The sequence below is a fragment of the Ochotona princeps genome, chromosome 2 (assembly GCF_030435755.1).
Source record: "Ochotona princeps isolate mOchPri1 chromosome 2, mOchPri1.hap1, whole genome shotgun sequence".
Lineage (NCBI taxonomy): Eukaryota > Metazoa > Chordata > Mammalia > Lagomorpha > Ochotonidae > Ochotona > Ochotona princeps.
In genome coordinates, this window is record NC_080833.1 from 48,858,565 (window position 1) to 48,874,705 (window position 16,141).

The 16,141-nt window shown below is 42.9% G+C and overlaps 1 protein-coding gene across 1 annotated transcript in view; it reads right to left on the reverse strand.

Annotated features, from left to right (window-relative positions):
• LOC101531357 (cytochrome P450 2J1) overlaps positions 1 to 12,202 on the reverse strand; it is a 36,144-nt gene extending 23,942 nt beyond the window's left edge. The window contains exons 1-2 of the mRNA XM_058657245.1: positions 11,871 to 12,202; positions 2,259 to 2,421 (exon numbers count right to left, since the gene is read on the reverse strand). Coding sequence (XP_058513228.1) covers positions 2,259 to 2,421; positions 11,871 to 12,080 — 373 coding nt within the window. The 5' untranslated portion in view covers positions 12,081 to 12,202. The remainder of the gene's footprint in view (positions 1 to 2,258; positions 2,422 to 11,870) is intronic.
• Between the last annotated feature and the right edge of the window lie 3,939 nt (positions 12,203 to 16,141).

Below are 16,141 nucleotides of genomic sequence, written 5' to 3' on the forward strand. Positions count from 1 at the left end.
AAGGAGATTTTATCACAGAGAAAAATCTGTTGGCAAGGTACTAGGCACCCACCTTTTATTGTGAGTGGGTACTTTCACCCCACCCTATCAGAGGCTCCTGGACTCAAACTGTCAAGGTTCAGTATTCACAGGCAAATGCTTCTCAGAAAGTCTACTTTCTTTCTGGACAACGTAGACTTAGTGGGGCTAAGTCTATTTTTTATATCCCAAAATTCATGGAGTCTTAGGTCTTATGACTTAGTGAATTTTGTGACTGTACTACAGGACATGGAGTCTGACTGGGTTTTGGGGAAATCACTGTGTCGTCAGACACGCAGAGATCCCTAACTGAGGTTCACTGCAGAGATTTGAAGCTCATACTGAACATCCACCGATCTTTTTTGTTGCTCATGAGCAAGTATTGTGGGTTAACCCCCAAACATTAATAAATGAGAAAGAGGTGGTAAGCCTGTGATTATATCAACAGGTGTGATCATACCTCTCCCCTACTGACAATGAGATCTGACATGCCCAACTTGGGTGACACTGGAATCTTGCTCCTACCTTGAGCACTGACTAGAACTGGCTCCATCCAGAACATGAATGTGCGTATTCATTGAAGCAGCAGACAGCCTAAAAAGCCATAGAGACCTAGTTCAAAGATTAAAGCATCAGAGGGCCAGGCGGCGTGGCCTAGCAGCTAAAGTCCTCTCCTTGAAAGCCCCGGGATCCCATAGGGGCGCCAGTTCTAGTCCCGGCAGCTCCACTTCCCATCCAGCTCCCTGCTTGTGGCCTGGGAGAGCAGTCGAGGACGGCCCAATGCACTGGGACCCAGCACCCGTGTGGGAGACCTGGAAGAGGTTCCAGGTTGCCAGCTTCGGATTGGCGCGCACCAGCCGTTGCGGTTCACTTGGGGAGTGAATCATCGGACGGAAGATCTTCCTCTCTGTCTCTGCTCTCTGTATATCTGACTTTGTAATAAAATAAATCTTTAAAAAAAAAGATTAAAGCATCAGAGGAGAAAACTACAAGCATATCCATAGATGCCTAAAAAGCCAGAGAAACAAGAAAAAAGGAAGATTATGTGACACTCCAAAAGTTACACAACAATTCTCCAATATTAGATTGTGAAGACAGATTGAAGAAAAGTCTGAAAATGAATAGGAAAAAAAATAATCCCAGGATTACTTAAATATACACAGAAACAAAAGAATGAGATCAATACAGAAAAACGTGGCTGAAAAATTAAGCAAGAAGATCGGAATACTGAAAAGAAATCAATTTGAAATATTAGAAATGAGCAGTTCAATATGTCATAATCAAATGGCAAATGAAACTGCCAACCCAGAATATTGCACCTAGCAAAGCTCTCATAAATAAAGCTCTCAAAATAAAGACCTTCCAAAACAAACAGAAATGGAATGAATTTTCCAGACCTATACAACCTTACAAATGATACCAAAGGATGTACTACACCAGAAACAAAGAATGATATTCACCATATTGCAAGAGACGGTAGAAAATCTCCTAATAAAAGTATAAAGGAAATCCAAAACAAAACATGGGGTATTCATGGAAAAAGTGTGAAGTAGCTGGGACTCTAACCTGCACTTTGATTTGGAATGAGGACATCCCAAATTGTGGTATGACCAACCACACCACAGTACTGACCCACTACGTATTGTTATATCAGTTACACCTGGCTCTTCGCTTCACATATTCACAGATGTTACAGTGAGTGAATGTGGAACTAACTGATGAACTATGTTAAAGAGGAATAGGTAAGCACCTACAAATAGCACTTTGATAGAGTAATACATTTTCACTCTGATTTTTTACATCTTTAAGTGTATTTAGCAATAATTTTAAAGATTCAGCCTGAAAGATTTGACCTTTTATGGCAGGTCTTTTCAGTAGAGCATAAGGACCAAGAGCAGGCACAGCAGAAAGCAGCAGGTCCATATCCACTGTCCTAAAGGAAGAGGTTTAGGATGAGAATGTGAGACAGAGGAAGCCACTGACACTCCTCTGCTGTAACTGAGTTAGGTGATACTTTGATCATCAAAGTCGTCAGAGGGAGTTATGCAGAGCACATGGTACTTCCTCATATCTCTCTGAAGATTTTTCAATTGGGAAATATCAGTATCTAGCTTCCATTCACAACCAAAATGTGATAATGAGGCTGATTGGTGGGGGTGTCATAAAGTTATAGTCACAGAAGCATGTTTAACAGCTCACAAGAATATCAAATACCCACCTTACACTGACCAAAGCCTTACCATATTTCTTGAACACATGTTCTCGGATAGGGGGCAAGGGGCGGTTCAGAAACTTTTGGTCCATTTGAACAAGGGCTTCTTTGATTAAGGGCAATCCAGTTACAATCATGATAGGTAAGTTACCCATTTCCAGGCTAATAACATTCCCATATTTATTCACCATCTGAAAAATAGTTAAGTAATCACAGTTAAACATACATATGTCAGTTGTCTGTGTCCTAGAATACATGGAGTATGTGTGGCTGAAGGGCTCACAGTGAGGGGAGTGTGTATGCATGTTTATATACATGTTTCTGTGTCTGCATGCACCTTCCTTTGTCCCTTTGTCTGATGAAAATGATTCTCCTTTTCTCCTCTCATCTGAACTGAGATTCAATTCATTGTAAGGTTGAAAGTTCCCTTATAAATCACTTCATTCATACATTCAATCAATTTGCATGTACATCTACCATGTGTTCCTAGAACAAGACACAAGGATATGTGACTGTCATAAAAAAACCAAGCTCTCTAAACTTATGCATCTTTGAGTCTAGTGAAGACACAGATTACAGCATTTCTGACCTGCCTAGGAGCTGAGATCTGCTCTGTGTTGGTCTGCTATAGAAAGCAGAGGTTTCGGGGCCGGGCGGCGTGGCCTAGCAGCTAAAGTCCTCGTCTTGAACGCACCGCTGGGATCCCATAGGGGCGCCGGTTCTAACCCCGGCAGCTCCACTTCCCACCCAGCTCCCTGCTTGTGGCCTGGGAAAGCAGTCCAGGACAGCCCAATGCATTGGGACCCTGCACCCGCATGGGAGATCTGGAAGAGGTTCCTGGTTCCCGGGTTCGGATGGGCGCGCACCAGCCCGTTGCGGCTCACTTGGGGAGTGAATCATCGGATGGAAGATCTTCCTCTCTGTCTCTCCTCCTCTCTGTATATCTGACTTCGTAATAAAATAAATAAAATCTTTAAAAAAACAAAAAGGAAGCACAGGTTTCTTAGTAAACCAGAATTTTGATAAAGCAGAAGGTAATGTTTCCTTCTTCAAATCTTCCTGTAAGACTATGTGAGGAAGAATACAAAGTGCACGATAGGGCATGGTAAGGTATGAAGCACTGTAGCACCACGTTATATGAAAATCGTGTCACTACAGGAGGTTTTTGGGAAATTGCTTCAGGTTTCGAGTTTCAGCACCCAAACTCTAAAAGGGAGAAAACAATTCCATCCTTGAAGGGTTCTGTGAGGAATAAAGAGAGTAATAGTACCAAAGACATTTTGTTTTCTACTTCGGGGCACATGGCCATCCAGTGAGTCTTTGGGGAAATGAATGCTTCTTGTGTACAGATGGATGCAGGTGCTTGCTCATGGCAACACAGGACAAGCAGAGGCAGAGGAAGGAGTTTTATGGCTGCTCCAACCATGTTTATGAGGTGCTCAGTTAAGCACGTTTCACATTTTATCTCATGACGACTTGCTGGTAACAAGGATATTTCTTGCGTTTCAGAAAACCAAAAAGGGTTCTAGATGAAGACACATAGCTAAGGTGACAAAGTTATTGGGCATAAGAAGGAATTGTTCAGATGTTACATAAAACCTGAGTATAAAGATGAGAACTTGAGATGGCTCTAGGAGTTTGATATGTAGTAGGAAACAGTAAAAGTGAGGAAGGGAATTGGCTGAAGAGGCAGAATAGAGGCAGAATAGAGGAGGGTGTTTCCATGCTGTTTCCACAGCTGTGCCAGTTAGTGCAAATATGGTTGGATGGCAGTGAGTGGTCACTAATCCCAGTCTTTCACCACTTGTCTTGTGTTTGCCCAGGTGTGTCTACTTGAGGTATGATATCAGACTGGAGGGGCCAGATCTTCCAGGTACATGTGGTCTCTCCTTCACATCTCAATTCCTAGGCACTCATCTTTACAATTCTACTCTTGAAATCTCAGCTCTGCAGCCCCACTCCTACTCCTACAGTCTCACTGTATCATCTCATTCTCAGAGTAAAGATCGTGGTTTAACCCCATACTTTCTGTGAGCTTGTAGGCCAGGGTCTCTCATTAAGTATCCATTTCTAGCATTATATGTGCTGTCTTGATAGGCCACAGACACATTTTAATCTCAAGCTACTCTGCCTCTAAAATACAAGCCTATGCTTAGAAGAAATGGCAGCCATGCGTCCACACGAATCTAGCAGATTCTTAGATTTCATCCTGCTTAATACCGGGGTGAACTTTTTCACCCTTACAAGGATTTTTGTACTAAGTTCAAATACTTAGCAAACAAGTTCTTGGGGCAGCTGGAAACCTCAGTCAAAATGAATATCAGCTCTACCAGCTCTCTATGTAAATCCCTAGTTCAACAGAATTGGATCAAAACTTTTATAGTATCATCACTGTATACACATGGAGAAGTTAAATAGCCTCCCAGTGCTGAAGGTGGCGATGTCTAATGGTTTTTAAAAGAACCCTATCATCAGGCCAACTACTTTACATAGAAAGAATGATCCAGGGGGCAACTGAGAAGACTTCAAAAGGCAGAATATACTTTTAAGTGTGTATCTTTAAGTAGGAAAAGAAATTGAAACCGGTGGAACACAAAGATTATGGCAATAAAATGGTTCAGAAAGCCACGACAGGCTTAAAATAAGAAATGAAGAACAGAAGTAAAAAGCTTGAAACAGAAGTTGTAAACCGCAAACAAAAACATGAGGAGACAAGAAATTTAACATTAGGAATAAAAATTCCAAATGCAGGAGCAGACAGTCTAATGGTTAAGACACTGCTTTGGACACCCACATCCCATATTACATGCCTGAGTTCAAGGTTCAGCTCTGCTCCTAATCTTGTTTTCTGTGTATTCACATTCGAGTATAAGCATGTGATAGAGCAAAGGACTGGGTCCCCACCACATGCACGGCAGATTGGATTTCTCCAACACCTGACTTTTACCTGGCCTGGCCGAGCTGTTGCTGGAAACCGTGGAGTAAATGAGTGGGTGGAAGGTCTTTCCCTCCTTCATTCCATTTCTCCCACACAAAACAAACACACAAATAAATAAATAAAATTACAATATTCCAGGTGTAATATTTAGTATCAAGAAATAAGATGGAGCAAATTAAAGCTTTAGAACAAAGAAAAACAAATGTGAACTTAATGAAACAAGAGATTGTCATGAAAAGATTAAAAGTTGATAGAGATTCAACTTAATCTAAATCTCAAACTTAAGTGCCAATGGAATGAAGACACAAGGAGAGGGTCAGGAAAGAGCGTATCATTCACATGCCCACGAGCAGCAGAGGGTCTATTCCCTGCCATCCCCACACACTGTTCTGTCAGCGTAGCTCATCACCGGTACACAAAAAGCACCTACAACCATGTGTCCAAGATCTGAAATCCCCTCCACCTATACGTTGCAGTTTTAAAAGTCATCTATTTTTTCTTTCAAACATTTTTTCAAATGGATAGTCAACTTTAGTGTCTATCATGTGTCGCCGACCAGCAGCAACACTACCTACAAGGCACTCTTGAGTGAATGGGAAAAGCCGGAACCGCAACCGGACCCCTTATTGCCAAAAGCTGCTGCTTTTATACTCTTTCTCCACTGCTTTTTTTCCTGTAGGTCTTAGCTTTTCTCCCCGAAGGTCTTAGCTTTTCTCTGCTGCTTTTCCAGCCCTTTCTCTGCTGCTTTCTCCCCGTTCTTGTCCCCGTAGGTTTTATTGCTTTTGTACCCCTCTCTGCTGCCCCATTCTTCTCCTTGTCCATCTTACAGCTTTTAGCTGCTGCTTTTTATATTGCTCTCCACCAATCACTTCTCCCCGTGGGTCCACTAGGCGCTACTTGATAGACCAGTAGCAATGACATAATCACAGTGAGGACATCAGCCTATCCCTGTGACTTCCTGTTTACCTGCTGGCGAGACCAACCGCACCTCCTGGCCCTGGGCCAGCTGCCATCCTGTGATGGCCTTTCCTATTTTAGGGAGTGGTTTCGGGATCCCTCTCCCCACAATCATGAAAATTGAAATAGAACATAGCAATAATGATACAATAACCATCAACTACTACTTACTATTTCCCAACTGCAAGAATGTAACTTTATTTTTCTTTTAGATTTATTTATTTTTATTGCAAAGTCAGATATACAGAGAGAAGAAGAGACAGAGAGGAAGATCTTCCGTCTGATGATTCACTCCCCAAGAGACCACAATGCCTGGTGCTGTGCCAATTCGAAGCAAGGAGCCAGGAACTTCCTCCAGGTCTCCCATGTGGGTGCAGAATCCCAAGGCTTTGGGCTGTCCTCGGATGCTCGAATGTCCTCGAATGCCACAAGCAGGGAGCTGGATGGGTAGTGGATCTGCCGGAATTAGAACTGGCACCCATATGGGATTCAGGTGCATTCAAGGCAAGGACTTTAGCCGCTAGGCCATCGCACCAGGCCCAAAGAGTGTAACTTTAATTATAATCAAATTTCACCATTTAATCTCATTTGTTTTACACCCATAAATAAAGATCAAAACCTACATAAAATAAAACATAATGAAAACTCACTGGACCAAGTATAAGATATCTTGTATCACTACTTAGTTTTGTGACATTAGGAAAGCAGCTGACTTCCCAAGTCAGATCCAACTTGGTGGTAAAGCAAAAATATGTCAAGCTTCTTTGCAAACCAGAATGAATAAAAGCACTCCAATTTAATCAATTAATTAATTTCCATTCATTTGAAAAGCAAAGAGACAGAGAGATGACAGAGAGAGGAGTACAGAGACCTTCCATCCATTGTTTTACTCCCCAAGTGCCCACAACAGTTTGTATTGAGCCAAATCAAAACCTAGGAAACTGAAACTCAATACGGTTTTCCTGCACATTGAACAAATGAACATAAAAATGACCTATCTATAGGTATTTGCTATGTATAACAAATACATAAACGTATTTCATATAAGTATATGATACATAACAAAAAACTGTTTCAAGGCTGGCATGGTGTTGTATCAGGCTAATCCTCTGCCCTGCCATCATCAGCATCCATATGGCACTGGATTTGTTTCTAGATGCTTCACTTTCAATCCAACTTTCTGCCTATAGCCCTTGAAAGCAGTGGAAGGTGGCCCAAGGCGTTTGGTCCTTGCCATTGCATGGGAAACTCAGAGGAGCTCCTGGTTCCCAGCTTTGGACCAGCGGAACTCTGCTCCAGTAGAGCCACTTGGGAGAATGAATCAAAAGATGGAAGATTCTCTCTCTCTCTGTCGCTCACTTGTGATCTCACTGCATAACACTTCAGGTGAAAAAAAATCATTTCTTTTGTTAAAAATATATTTGTTTCAAGCCTAATGATAAAAGCTTAAAAGCAAAAGTGCTATAAACCATATGTCATGCAAATACTAATTTAGAAAGAGTTGATGCAGCTAAATTTTACTAGATATCCAGGCAAACAAAAATGACCACAGATAGAATATATAACAACCTTAGATATATACTATGCAGAAAAAAAAAAACAGAACTTCCCAACACATGAAGGAAAAGTATCATAACTAAGAGAGATGACAAGATGGTGGTATAGGGTAGAGACAGGTTTGGGATGATGAAGAATCATTAGACAGGTTGAAGTACAAGGAGCAGATTCCAGTTCAAGATACAGGTCAGGTGGTTGGCTGTAGGGGTTGGGTACCTAGAGTCCCGAGGACAGTGATTCAGGCTCCAGTGGCAGCCAGAGACCTAGTAGTGGCCAGAGCACCTGCAGCAGTCAGGTGGGAGCAGGAACTCACCAGGAGCTTGGGGGTCGAATACAGGCTAAGAACTGCCTGTCCTGCCAATTTGTTTGACCCAACAATGAGTAGAGAATGAGCAAAGGACTCCAAGAGGCTGTTCAAGGGCAGGGTGGATCTCACAGCACAAACTTTCAGTAGTGCCAGATCGGGTGCCATCTTGTGTAGTTGGCAGAGGGTGCAGACTTGAAGGGATGACTTGCAGTGGGCTTATTGCTCGCTAATCACACTGAGCTGAACCCAAGGGGAAAGCAACACTGACTTCACATCCTGTAGAGTCTGTGTGGTCCCAGAATCTGACAGCCAGCAGCCCTGGTTCTCCACCAGTGCCCTGCCACATGCCATCTTGCACAGAGGGGCAAGGGTTGGGAGGACAGGATGAGCAGTAGTAAACTCCACATGCACTAAATCAGTAGGCCTCAGGTACCATTTTCATGGAACCAGACAATGTAGGACAGGAGAGACAACAGCTGATCTACGCAAGCACTAAACTGAAAGCAAAATCACTTCCAGTTTAGTGCACTGCACACGTCCCTCAGAGAAAACAGTTCCATCATGACACCCAAAATAGCTCAAGGTAGCCCTCAGACTTAACGGCCAGCAAGTGTCAGCAATGCCAGTGGGTGATACCAGTGGGTAACACATCTTAGAAACCTGCCCTAAGGAGAAGAATCTGCCAACTAGGATTGCAATGACCAAAGGTGCAAGAAGAGACAGAGACACTATGAATATTAGTGAAGACTCTCTGGCAAAGGAGCAAAAGCCTCTACCACCCTCAGAATAAACTGAGGAAGACATTGAGAAAATGGGGGAAACAGAATTCAGAAAATTCAAAGTTCTGAACAACAATGAGAAGCACATGCACGAGTTCAATGAATTTAAGGAATATGTCACACAGGAAATAGCAGCAATTAATCAAATCAAAGCTGATATATTAGAAATTAAGAACACAGTGGAACAAATCAAAAATACAGTGGAAAGTCTCAAAAATAGAATGAAAAAAGCATAAGAAAGAATCTCAGAATAGGAAGATATTTTGTGTCACAACGAGGAAACAACAAAAAAGCTGGAAGCAGAGCTGGGTCAAGCTAAAACTGTTCAAGGGCCTGGCATGATGATCTAGTGGCTAAAATGCTCAACTTGAATGCGCCAAGATCCCATATGGGCGCCAGTTCTAATTCCAGCAGCTCTGCTTCCCATCCAGCTCCCTGCTTGTGGCCTGGGAAAGCAGTCGAGGACAGCCCAAAGTCTTGGGACCCTGCACCCACATGGGAGACCCAGAGGAAGTTCCTGGCTCCTTGCTTAGGATCAGCTCAGCTCCAGCCATTGTGCTCACTTGGGGAATGAATCATCAGATGGAAGATCTTCCTCTCTGCTCTCCTTCTCTCTGTATATCTGACTTTGCAATAAGAATTTAAAAAATCTTTTAAGAAAGGTGTTCAAGAATTAAAACACAATTAAAAGGGCAAACGTAAGAGTTATGGGAGTTCCAGAAGTTGCAGAAAGAGAAGCTGGGGTTAAATGTGTATTCACTGAAATAATAAACAAAAACTTCTCTAATATGAAGAAAGAATTGGAAAACAATATCCAGGAGGGGCAAAGAACTCCCAACCGAGTTGATAAAAAGTGATCTTCACCATGACACATGATCATCAAGTTCTATTCAACTGAACATAGGAAAAGATCCTTAGATGTGCTTGTCAAAAAAAATCAAGTGATCTATAGAGGAAGCACAATTAAACTCACAGCTGACCTCTTAGAGGAAACTCTACAGGCCAGAAGGAAATGGGGTGACATATTCCAAATTCTAAAAGGGAAAAACTTTCAGCCTGGAATAATGTGCCCAGTAAAGGTTTCTTTTATCTTTGAAAATAAAATAAAATTCTTCCACAGTAAAGAAAAACATGAAGAATTTACCTCTTCTAAACCTGCCCTACAAATGTTGCTCAAAAGATGTTCTCTTGGAAGAGAAAACAAAAAGCAACTACCCAAACCAAAGATAAATGTGAGGAGCATCCCAATAAAATGCCAACAGAAGGCTCAATCAAAGAACAACCCATTGCTAAAATGACGGGACCAAACTGCCACCTATCCATACAAATATTGAATTAAATGATTAACTCATCAATGAAACGCCATGGATTAGAGGACTGGATCAAAAACAAAACCGATCTATCTATCATTTGCTTAGAGGAGACACATGTCACCAAAAAAGATCAGAGGAAATTGAAAGTGAAAGATAGTAAAAGATATTTCAAGCGAATGAGAAAACTATCAGAACTAAAGTGAGAAACAGATCAACACAAATATATCGGAAATGTTAACAAACTCTTTGGACCACTGACAGACTCTTCAGAAACAAAGCCGACAATTATATAGAGATAATTACTATTATCTTATGAAATTTAATTGCTATTTATGGAACACTATACTCAAGAAACAGAAGAATACACATTTTTCTAAAAATGCAAGCATGGTACATTTATCAAGATAGAGTATATTTTGCATCATTAGATAGGTTTTATAATTTGAAAGAATTGAAATTATTTAGAGCATGCTCTCTGAACATACTGTACTCAAACTGGAGTTCATTAGTTGCAGGACAAAAAGAAAATTTCCAAATGCTTGAAAGTCAACAAGTTGCTATAACAGAGCCACAGACATAGTGGCCCAGGGTTAGAATTCTGTGGCTAATCCTGCCACTTAGAGCTACCAATTTGGTGATTCTCCTGAAGAGAGATAGAGCCTTGTCTATGTGTTTCTAAGAACACAGGTGTATACTTGAAAAATTTTAAGGAAAACAATAATTTTATTTATCTTATACTCTCAAAAAGCTACAACAGCCAGGACAAGATCAGACGAAACTCAGGAACCCGGGCCTAGTGGGTGGCAGGGGCCCAGGCACTTGAGCCATCACCTGCTCCTGTGCTGTGTACTAGAAGGAAATCGAGGTGCCAGGTACTCTGTCATGGTAGGTGTATGCCCTAAGCGATGTCTCACTGGTTGTGCCAAGTGTCTGTCCTATGGGGATGTTAAAAGCACTCCAGGCATTAGTATGGAAAAAAAAAGAAAAAAAAACTAAAAATTCTTGTACACAACTATAAGCCATGTTAATGTTGAACATTTTATTTCATCTCCATAACACTTGCCAGTTTTGTTGCTCAGCATGTCACCTGTGTTGAGCAATAAGGACATGAGCTAAGAATTTTTGAGAAAGTGATGTCCACGAGAACTTTACAGAATTCTAGGATGCAAGGGAGGGCTAGAAAGAGGGTCAAGGAGTATCCTCAGGTGCTACTAATTAAGAGTTGATACTCTTTTGCTTTTCAGGGGCTGGTCTGGGAGGCAATGGGAGGAATTAAGAAAATATAAGCAGAGGAAGGAGGGAAACCATCACTTCAGTGAGTGTTCTGCATCCAGAGCAGGTAGAGGTGACGGGCTCCCTGTGGGGCTGGGAAAAACTCAAATGAGTTGAGGCTTCAGGTTGTAGCGTCATGATTTCATGTACAGCAGAAGGAAAAATACTGCATTTTAAAAAGAAATCACACAAAAGAGGACGAGAGGATCACGATATTAAAAAAATGTGTTCCGATAATGTTTAACAAGATAATACAAAATCAAACAAGTCGAGCAGCAGTAACGTGCCACTGGCACACTTAAACCTTGAAAACTTAGCTACAGTTCACCCCTAAACAAGTGCGGGCGGGGTCAAGGCCAGCAGTGAGATTAAAGAAAACAGCCATGGAAGCTGATTTACCCAACTGATTTACACTGGCCTCTGAGCCACCTGTCCTCCCACCCTGCTCCCTGGAAGATCCCTGGTCCTGCACAGCAGGGTTAGGGACCGCACCAGTCACACCTTCGCCCACTCCTACCTCCTCAACGTGTTCCAGCATCTGCTCCAACTTTAAACTGAAAAGGTTGCCAACAAAGGGCAGGCGCCATGGACCAGGCGGATAGTTTTTGGGACGTCGCCTTTTGAGGAAGTCGGCAAAGAACAGGAAGGCGACGGTCCCCAGCAGCAGGGTCCTGGGATGGAGCCCTGTCCAGAGGGCGGACACCAGGGAGCCCAACATGGAGAGCATGGCTCTGTGGTCGTCCAGTTCTGGGGCTGGTTGAGCAGGAAACAGTCTCTGTCAGTCCCTGACACTTCTTCGGCCACGCCCCACCTGCTCTGGCTTAAAACCCCTTCTGCCCCAAGCTCCTCCCCTGACCGTCTCCAAGGCCACAGTGCAGGGCCAGGTCTGTGTGTCTGCGCCCTCAGCGCCCAGGCCTGGAGACGCCCCGCCCTAGCCAGCGTCCCTCCTCCCAGTTGCATAGCTCAGCTCCCCCATCGTCCTGTCCCTGGCCAGGCTGGCCACAGTGTGGAGGCTGGACTCCTGATCACAAAAAAAAGGCCTAGAATTTGTTCTAGAATCAGAACTCCTGTGTTGCTCAGGTGTATTTGGGTTCTAGGGTTTGTTGAGGTCCCCGTGTCTCAACACCCTCAGGGATTGGCACTGTGCCTGGTAATGGAAAGGACAGCACTGCATGTTTCCTGGGTATCTACCATGTTACCAGGCAGCACTGGCACGGCTTCCCACATAGTATTTGCTTTTGATAAAATTATGTAAGAGATGCTCTTGATAGTGCTGCCAACATAGATCAAATACAAAGTACATGCTGAATGGCTTTGGATCCACAGGTCTGAAACACAGCCATGGAAAACCCTGCACGTGAAAGTGTTCTGAAAATGAAAAAGTATTACATCAAAAGTTTCAGCATCAGTGTTGTTCGTGATAGGGTCTCAGTTAACATTTGTGGAGGCATCTCTGACCTCCCACTCTTTCTTGAATTCCCTATTGTTACAAAAGCACCCAAAACTAGTTGTAGGAATTGTCACCTAACCCCCATCTGCAAACTGGATCACCTCACCCTTTGGCATCAGACCAATTTTACTGACACCAAAGTGAATGAAGAATGTAGCAGCTTATTTTGCAATGCACACAGCAAGGAGTTGCACAGGTTTCATTTCAATTCCTCCACTCCCCAAGATACTGGAAACTGAATCTCAAAGATGACAGTGTTGCAATGATGAGTAGTCCGTGAGCAGCTCTTGGGTGTGTCCCTGTTAGCCCCCCTCCCCCACTGCTCCTGGCCTTCTCTGGATTGGTCAGCTGTAGGAGGCTGGTGTGTTCTTCTGAAGATGCTGTGCTGGCCAAGTGGCCACCAAGCCTTCTGAAGACTAATGGTGGTTTGATTATGGCTCTGTTTGAGCTGGGCTTAAAGCACTTGCAAAGCATCTCCAAGTAGATTAGTGGTAGAATGTGGACCATAGAGTTGACAATAGAATTCCAAGTCCAACAATCCAGAGTCCCACAGAGCCAGCCTGACCTTTGCATATCTATCCTTTTACATATCTATCATAGATTAATTATGAGGTTATTTCCACAGTGTGCTGATGTTGTAAAGCAAATGGCATTTACAAGGTCTGTGAGTGGCTGCACTGCCAGAACCTTTGAAATGCAGTCTGTAGTTCACATCATAAAAACAAACAAGCAAACAGCTTAGAATCCAACTTGTGGGTAATTTAATGGAAACATGTAAATCAACATCAGTATCTGTTTTAAAAAATTCTCTCAAAGACGGAATACAGAGCTCAGCACCAAAGAGTGGAATTATTTGAAATCTCAGGTGAAATCAGATTCTCTGGTTGAAGATCTAAACTGAAACACAGAAAGCTATGGATTGAGCCCGCCCCCTTGTGGTAATAATGTGCAACTGCAGAAGCGAGCCGTATGTCTCAGCTATTTGAATAATTCAGCTATATTCAGGTTTATTCCAATTGTTCCATCCCCCAAACCAAGGCCATTGTTCTGACTGGCCATGTCTCAATATTTCTAGAATATCATTTGTCTAAACTGATTGCATGGTAATGCACAATATTCTTAGTGGCTCCTGGTCACCTGAATATATTTTGCTCTGTGTGTTCCTCTCCCTCCTGTTACTGCTGCTGCCATCTGCATGACTAATCCCAAGGCAGAAGAAGGGGACGTTCCTCTGATCTTATTGGATAGTCCAATTCTTTTCAAGAAACTCTAGTTTTGCAATCTTCTATGTGAAGTCACTGCACTTTTCAGGGTGAACCATAGTCACAGACTCCATTTCCCAGAATCCCCTTTCCATACAACCTGAGGTGTGCCCGTGAGCTGCAGATTTGGAAGGTGGAAGAGAAAAGCCTGTCCTTCTGCAGACTTTCTCCACCACACTCAAGCTTCTTCCTTTGCTGCTGCAGACAGCTGTGAGCTTCCCTGAGCGTGTCACAATTCATCGAGTTCATGACAAGCTCTTTGGACCCACTGTAGTTCCACAGGCTAGGATGCTGGGGTGCCTGCCCTGACACTTGTTCCCCCAGAGTTTCCCACAGGCTCTGTAAGGCTGTTATACATGGAATGCATGAAGGTTTTGTTCTGCATCCTTTTTCTGTTGGAGGCAATGGGGTCTGAGGATGAATTGGATAGTTGGATTGTTCTCCAGGTCTAGATGGTATCTATCAGCTGGAATAGAACTTAGAAAGGATATTTGCCTAAGTTCTATGCAGAGTGAACTGTGTGGCATAGTTGAAACTGGGAGATCACATTACATTATAAGTCGACATCTTTGGCATTCATGCTATGTGCTGTGGTGGCACTTTGTTATTTTTGTATATGGTCTCGCTGGCCACATCTGTCACATCACTCATTGTCTAGCTTGAATCTTTCCTCCGTGTTGGCTGGTTTGTTAGAGGAAGAAGGCAGAAGCAACTTAAGGTCAGAGCCCAACCTGGCAGTGCATCATGTTTGCTCAGTTTTATTGCTCAAAGCACGTAAAAAGCCAGAGGGAAGGCTGAGGATCAGGGGGATGTATGTGATGCTCACCACTGTCTACCCTAAACAAAGTTCTATATATGTTATACAACTTGGACAGAACTGAAGCTGTGAACCAGGTTCATCATGAGACTACGATATGGACAGTGACTGACAGAAATAAATAGTGGTGTGCTGTGGGTTGCCTTTGTGCAGTGGAGGAGCACGAGGGTAGCCTTCCATGGGGGTCTTCCTGTAAGACAGTGAGTTCAGCTGTCCCTACGGAAGCATGGCTAATATTGCCACAGTGAACCTTGTGACAGAGGGAGGGGCCGCCTGGTTGCCAATTCTCTGTGCACTTTTTTTTTTTTTTGCAAATTTTCCGAGAGCTCCTCTGCTTGTTAAGCTTTCCTTAATAACCAGCAGATGGCTTCTGTCTGGGCTATCATCAGCTGGTGCTTAACAATGGCATCTTCAACAGGAGGCATGGGACTTGTTAGGGGTGGGATATCCAGATGCCAACATGTAGGATGCCAGGTAACATTATCAGACATTGCTTAATTGGTGTTGGTTGTAATGAAGACAGCAAGAGGGATACTGGGAAGAACCCTTCTTGGAAGGAGGAGACAGCTGCTTATTGAGTCAGGGAGAACAAGACAATGCAATGACAACGCACATCAGGAGCAACTCGAACACTGAGATGATACCTACCCCAGCATATTGAACATGTTGGTGGCCAACCAGTGTGCACTGAGGGTTACTCTTGGATTGAGGTCAGTTCTCTGGCATGGTGCAGTAGAGGTGCAGGTTATCAATGAATCAATGCTCAGTGTCTGAAACAATAGATCCACCAGTTATCAATGTGCTCATCCATACAACAAATGTGTATTGAGGGCATGTTTCCTACCAGACTCTATCCAACGCATACAGGCACTTGATATATAGCAGCAAACAAAAGGTGGTCCCTCCTGCTTTTAAAATTTGGCTTCATATATCTACTTATTTTTCAAGATTTATTATTAATGGTAACATTATTTATAAAATCTTTATCTTGATAGAAAATTTGTAATTGTGTATGTTGAAAGTGGACAGTTTGATGTTTTGGTATTTGTAGTTCTTAAGATTTTGCATGTGCATTCATAAATAAAATAAGCAAGCAGAGGTCCAGTTAGCTTTGGAGGGAGGAATTGGTAAGGTATGATAAGTATATTGAACAACTGGAAGGCAGTGAAACTCAAGATTTGTGTAGTCAGAGAAGGCAAGAGAATTAAAAAGAACAAATCAGAGAAACCACAGAACAATCCTAGAGAAGCTCTACTCTG